The 7,082-nt window shown below is 48.0% G+C and overlaps 1 protein-coding gene across 1 annotated transcript; it reads right to left on the reverse strand.

Annotated features, from left to right (window-relative positions):
- Window positions 1-2,904: 2,904 nt before the first annotated feature.
- Window positions 2,905-5,890, reverse strand: PFICI_07104 (uncharacterized protein; the record flags this gene model as incomplete). The annotated part of the gene is made up of 3 exons (XM_007835685.1): window positions 2,905-3,925; window positions 3,979-4,094; window positions 4,151-5,890. The coding sequence occupies 3 exons, from the start codon at window positions 5,888-5,890 to the stop codon at window positions 2,905-2,907; spliced, it is 2,877 nt and encodes a 958-aa protein (XP_007833876.1).
- Between the last annotated feature and the right edge of the window lie 1,192 nt (window positions 5,891-7,082).

Consider the following 7,082-nt stretch of genomic DNA (forward strand, 5'->3'; position numbering starts at 1 on the left):
CTTCTTCTTTCTTTCTTTTCTTTTCTTTCTTTCTTTCTTTTCTTTTTTTCTTTCTTTTTCGTTCCCTTTTTTTTTTTTTTTTTTTTGGGAACTTTTGCCTTTCTGTCTTTTGGCACCTTCGACATTATTTTCTTGATCCTGTATCCATGCAAATATACCTAGTAATCTTGGCGTTTGAAAAATTGAGGCGATCAATACCGCAAGTCCTGTTGTCAAACTCCGCAACTCTGCGTTTCTTGCCTCTCTGGATATATTCGGCCCTTTGTTCACCAGGCGATCGAACTTTTGCTATTTGCTTGACAGAAGAATATCAATTGAGGGCCAAGATGATGAACTAATGCAGTCAACACGAAAAGACATGCGTGCATCTCTTGGCCTTTACAGCACTCTGTGGTCATAGCCATGTATTTCTGGGCTGATTTTGTTCTACTGTCCCATGTACATTATCGACGACGTATACATGATCTTCTCATATCTCTGTAGAAAATCATACTTTCGATCGCTTGCTTGAAATTAACTATTATTTTAGAGAATAGGCGGGGTATAGTGATTATACGAATGCATATCATTGGTGCATACCTACTCACTAGCAACTCAACTTCATTGCACCCGGAGCTTTTGTAACAGTGTTCAGAGGCTTTGGATATTTTGCGGATTTGAAAGCAGCTCCCCGAGTCATGACATCAGAAGCTTTATGTATACATATCCAAATCGCATTCTGTTGAGTTTTACAGCCAGGTACTTGTGAAACATTTCCTAGATCGTTAGTCGCCACTCGACTACACTGCAAAGCACATTCTATAGGGACGTGAGACGCGAACTCTTTTCTTCATCTAGCACCGCTTTTCATGCCTGGTATTGCGGTGTGTAGATAGAGTCGATTGTGGTTCCACCCCTCTCTCATCCGCAAGTAGGCGAAGCCAGTGGGCTTTGTCAAAAGCTTAATGTGATTATGGGTGCCCTCCACAACGCAGCCCGACCCCCTCGCCTTCCCTTCCCTACCCCCCTCCTTCCAACGGATATCAATTCTCCGAAAGGCGCGAGGGGCCCTCCATCTACCATGTAATTGGCTCTTCTTTAAATATCCCGTCTCGGAATCGGGACGATTACCGAGCCATGTTTACTTATATCAAGATTGCCTCCGTCGAACTCTGACCAAACTGCCGGGTGCCATGCCGTTTTCGTGGAGGGTGAGTGAGATCTAGCAGGATTCAGCCATGGGATACTTTTTTAATTTCCCATGTCAACTAGACAAGAAAGATGGGAGAGAGAAAAGAAGAGTTTGGGGCTGCCAGTATCGACTATCGCGCCCAATCACTGTTGCTGATAGACATGCATGAGCATCGAGATTCGCGTCGGCGCTGCAAATACTAATGCAAGGATTGTGGGCGCAGAGGGGACAGGCGACCGTGACCTAAATGGGAAGAATATCAGACGTGACCTCGGTGACCAAAACAAGATCAAGGTCAGACAACTCAACCGTCTTTTAAAGTTTGACCATCTCTATTCTCCCAAAGTCAAGTCACCTGAATACGGTAGTTTGTTTCAATGCACGACAAAAGCCGCCGAGGATTCGCGACTGCGGTGCCGTTGCCGCATTCCGTCGCAAGGCGAGAGGGGGGTGAAGGGGACCACCACTACCACCGCCAAGTCAAGCTCTGGAGGAGGCCTAGCCAGGGCTATGGAACACCATGATTTCTTAATGCTTAATCAGATCAAGAACTAGAACCGTCCCTTTGTTATTTCTGGAAGTTTTAGTGAGATCTGTTTGAGCCATCCTTCGAATGGTAATCCCAAACTTCCCAAAAGCCCTCTGAAGCGGCAGGACACTGCATAGAATCACTCCAGGCCCCATCTTATTGGTAAAAGTCCTATCATCACTCTCTCTCCTCTCATGTTACTGCATGATGAGGTGGGCATCGGATCATGTACATTCAAGTAGTGGGTAGCGAACGATGATGCAACGATGAGACTCGACCAAGAAAGTATACCACCTTGAGCTGAAAAAAGCCGATTTGCGTAAGAGAAACTTCCATTCACACGTCATACTTGATCGAGAACCCGAAGGATCGGCTCGTATGACGACCCTGATACCATAGGCGTTGGCCAATGTAGTATCTCAGAGTTCACCATTAGCATGACCACTGCAACATACCATGATGCATGAATCAATTCTTTTTTCCTTTGTACCAATACTTCACTTTGGTCTATGAGAAGAAAAGTCTATCGTCCAATCATCTCCTAACACTGCACATGCGCTCTCATCCGTGTTCTCCCGTAGTACCCCGACTGCCTCTCCATTAAGTGACTGCGTGCCCACAAGGGGATAACTCATCGCCTAGTCAAAGGCGGAATGAAAAGAAAAAGAGCAACAACTCCGAAACGCTATTGAATGCAGGAGATTTGGAACAATAGTGTTCAAACTCCAATAGAACCCAGAACTCCAGTCTACACCTAGTGTCAAACTCCCCAACTCGCTGAGATTCCCATTAGCTTCGCAAGGTGTAGTAGAAATATTGCTACATGATCAAAATAGAAAACGAGTCGCTGAAGTAATGATTTTTATGACCATCTTTACAACATCCTTGGCCAGTCTCGGGCCACTTGAAAACTTGTCAAGATGGGCACCTTTGGGAGCACTGGGAGAGAAGATAGAGAAAGGGTAAAGAAGGGGAGGAGGCAGGGCAGACAAAGGCCTGCAGCTACGTGCTGTGCCTGGCCCCAAGTTCGAAACTTGCGCGACTGCGGTGCTAAAAAGAAAAGGGTGACGATATTTTCATGATGCAATGATAAAGGGTGTGTTGTGAAGATGGGAAGGTGGAAGGTTCTCTTCCCGCCCTTTGCAACATTGCAGATGGGAGATGCAAGGTTGACCTTGAGGTCCTTGACACAATGAAATGAATCTTAGTGCCAGTTATTGCCTAGAGCAATGAGCTTGCGCTTTATCCCCTCGCCCAGCCTAGATGAAGCCCCTTGATCGATGGCACAGATTGCATAATCAAGAACTTCAGAGTGTCGATCGAGATGGAAAGGTGTCCCGTCAGACCGAGTCACGTACGGGATAACATTGTAATCCAATGTGTGATTAAAATCCTGAGGTGCGTTCATAGCGTACTGGCCCTCGGTCGCTTCTGGCGGGGAGAGGCTCGCGTGGGCTTGTGACTGTGATTGCAAGGCACTGTCTGCCCAGAGTATCATGGTAGCCCGATAGATGGCCGCACTCCACCACGTGGGCAATCGATCCGTTGGCAAATTTCGGAGTATGGAAAAGACCTGTCCGCAGTCGTGAACGGCCTGTTGGCGGTTATAGATGCAACGCTGGTGGCGCGAACCCCAGTATGAGCCATCATATCTTTCTTGTCGAGCGAAACTCTCAATCTCTGGGAAATTGGTGACGGCGTTGAGTGATATCAAGTGATACAGCACCATGTTTGTCCGCATGATAGTACAGTCTGGATTCATGTTCAAGCATCTCATTGCCAGATCATGCCACCTCGACAAGAGTGATCGAACCACTTCAACTTGTCGCATCACGTACGCTTTCGAGAAGGACACATGACCTGGTTGGTCAGGAACGAACATGTCGGAGAAGCATGTAAGTGTCTGCCTTTGCTGACAAAGCATCTTCTGAATCGGGTGCAACAAGAGGCGGAGTTGATGCGCAGTCAAACCCACTCGCCCATCCACGAGTTTCTGCTCGAGGAATTCTCGATAGAGGTGGTAAAGGGATGGAGGTGTCAGGGGATGGGGATTCCCCTTGCTCAAGTAGCATTGCACGGCGTCAGCCCATTGTTCAACAGTGGACGATTTCCAAAGTTTTTCAGAGCATGGGAGGGACGCGCGGAGCTCACTGACGTCGAGCTGCGGGTCGGTATCATGGAAAAGACTCAGTTCTTGGTCAACCATGACCCAGTCATAGACCAGCCTATGAAATAGTCAGCAACATGGCCGCGTCTTTTTGTTTGTAAGAAAACGGACCTATTCTTGGTCTCAACCTGGAGCCAAAGTCTCCAGCTATTCTTCTGTCCCTGGTCGCCGTCCAACACTGGACAAATGGGTGGCTGTGCCGTCAACATGCCAGCGTGTTTCAGCATCTGAAAAATGTTAGCAAAAACAACATCAATTGCCGCGTGCTGTAGAAACAACTGACTGAAATGTACATGCCCCGTTGTCCCATGGCAATATCCATCAGCCACTTGTCTCCACTCCAAGCGCCGAGGTGAGCGAAGAGAAGAGCAGCGCGAAGCGCGGTTGGATCCGCAGACATCTCAACATTCTTGTCGATAATATCCAACAGTGATATCCTGCAAGTCTCGATGAGGCCCATTGACAGGATGCGGGCGTCTTCTGAGTCCACTGCCGAGGCTCCTTGCGCTATCATCAATAACATGAGTATTATGGAGGCCGGGTCATTTCGGTGCATTTGGTTCGGGTCGATACGGCCTTCTGAGACGAGGGAATAGAAAGAGGTGAGACTGCGGACATAGCTCTTCATAAAGAACTCCAGGACCTTTGACGAAGGGAGGTTCAAGAATGACATCGGACCACAGTTGCTGCCAAGTGGAGACTTGTCTCGACCTGGGTCGTTTTCTCTGTGAATGTCGAGGGCTCTTGCATGGAACCTCTGCGAGATTGACATCAACGAATCCCGTGTCTGACTATTCATCGGCACGACTGAAGCCAGATCAGCATTGTCCCAATTCAAGCTGGACAACTCGCGCTCCAGGGTGTGCCAAGCAAAAGGCCTTGCTCCTTGATATGAGGACTTTTGCTCCAGGCGTTGTAAGTGACCAAGTGCAGTCCGCGGGCATGCGCCTGAATAAATTGGTGGCGTGCATCGTGCCATCGGCCAGGCTGCCTCGGTCAAGATCACATCACTATCAGTTGATATTGGTAGTCCTTGTTTGGCAGAATTTGAGGTGACATCAAATTCACCACTTTGATCATATAGACAATGCGCGGAGCATATACTTGTTGCTCTGGTGTGGCTGGAGCCCCAGGACGAGCTAGAAGGTTCCGAGTTGGACGTGGAGAGATCTCCGAAGGGCGATACACCACTCGGTGATCCTGCGAATTCCATGCTGCTCATCGAGGCATCATGTTGTAGCATTGATTGTGACATTTGAGAAAAGTCCGTTGTTGGGTCAGCATATGAAGGGCCTAGCTGATAACCCAGATCATAAGTTGAGGAGAACATGTTACCAGGACCAAAGTTGGGGTCATTTGACATCAATGAATTCACCCAGCTCTGGTCTTCCATGGGCTCGATTGAGGGTGGCGATGGTTCGCTGTTCATGTTGTTGAAGTTCAGGTCGACAGAGGCCGTCCGTTGTCTCGGGCTCTCTGCTTTCAAGTGTATTGGCAATGGGAATGTTATGCTGTTTGCTGGAGAGGAACCGTCGTGAACCTCCGGGTCCTGTTGCTTCATGAAAGAATTCATGAGCGGCATCTCCAAAATAGCTGGGTCCATGGTCACACTCGCGCCGCCCTCATGAACCAGCGGTGGCTGGATCTGCGAGAGCGTTTGCGAAGGTTCAATGGATACTGAGACGTTTGGAAGTGATTGCTGAACTGTGACTGGTGTTACCTGCGCCACACGAGATGCTTGTGCTGCTGCTGCCGTCGCCGCTGCTTGGCTTCGCGCGGCGAGTTTCGAAGTACGCCTGGCATATCTTTGGACGCAATGGAGGCCTTTATCTTGGCATCTTTGGCACGGAACTTCTTTATTGCAGCCAGTCTTGGCTTGGGAACAATTTAAACAGGCAATTGGCGTCTTTCCGGCAACGCTTGGGCCGGCGCCCGCAACCGGTGCCTCTGAAGCGCTTGGATCATGATAATTAGAAAAGTGTCTCTGCAAAAGATCCCTTGAACAATTTGAAATCATCAGCATGGCGATTCTGCCTTTAGCACGAGAAAAGAGAGACACAGAGAGAGAGAGAGAAAGTTTATTTACCTCCGAGCAAATGATAACTGGCATTGACCACACTTGTGCGGCTTGATATTGGTATCTGTCGATTAAGTAAGCAAGTGTATTGTTTGCATATCCCATTGGCGTTGTCACTCACGACTGGGTATGTGTCTTTCCAAGTGTTCCTTCCTCGAGAACCCCTTCCCGCAATAGGTACAGTAGATCATGGCGTTGCCCATTTCAGGATTTTCTTGGCCTTCCATCCGAGGTGATGTGATTTCCAATGCTTTTTATCGGCTTATGGTAGAGTGAAAGATGGAAAAAAGAAAAAAGAAATCCTCTTTGGTGAGGCCCTCGCGAGAGATGAGGCAGATTGGATGAAGAGATACGGGTTCAGGAGATATTAGTCAACAAGAGGCTCTTTCTACTCAAAGAGGGCTGGACATGCTGCTCGACTTGAGCAACAAGATTAAAAAAGAAAAGCAAAAAAAACCAAAAGAATTAAAAACGTTGTCAGAAGGGACAGGAGGGAGGATTAAGTAGAGGGTAGATGCAAATACAGAGCCAAGACAGAGGGAGCATGAGGGAGAGAGAGGGAGAGAGAGTTGAATACGTGACTGTCAAATCGAATGTTGAAAACCTTAAGAGGTTCAGTTAAATCCAAAATACCGAGAGCATGTACTACACGCTCAGGAACAAGGAAGGAACTGGATGCGATGTGGCGTGTGTCTAGCGCCGTGTTTGTTATATAAATAATACCATGTACCTTCGTACAGGCGGGCGGGGGGGCACCTGGGCAGGCCTGATCCTCACCCCCCCATTCTCGATCCTCATCCCCCCCAAACACTTGTACACTTACACATAATCATATTACCATATACCAGATAGCGAAGGGCTCACACCGCCCCTCGGACTCCCGGCTAACCCTAAAAACCCTAACCACTACCAACTAACCCTAATAACTAATCCTAACGCATCTGCGCATTTTTTTCTATTTAATTTGATTTTATATCGCGAATTAAAGCTGTTTTGATGCGATGTATCTTTATGTTCAAAATTGGTGTAGCTTGCTCGAAATAGTGGAGTTTTGAAATGGTGCACGGACTTTTTTTGTATGTAAAAGTGGATGGGGGGGATGAGGATCGAGAATGGGGGGGGTGAGGATCAGGGGCGC

The sequence above is a fragment of the Pestalotiopsis fici genome, assembly GCF_000516985.1.
Source record: "Pestalotiopsis fici W106-1 unplaced genomic scaffold PFICI_Scf_4, whole genome shotgun sequence".
Classification (NCBI taxonomy): Eukaryota; Fungi; Ascomycota; class Sordariomycetes; order Amphisphaeriales; family Sporocadaceae; genus Pestalotiopsis; species Pestalotiopsis fici.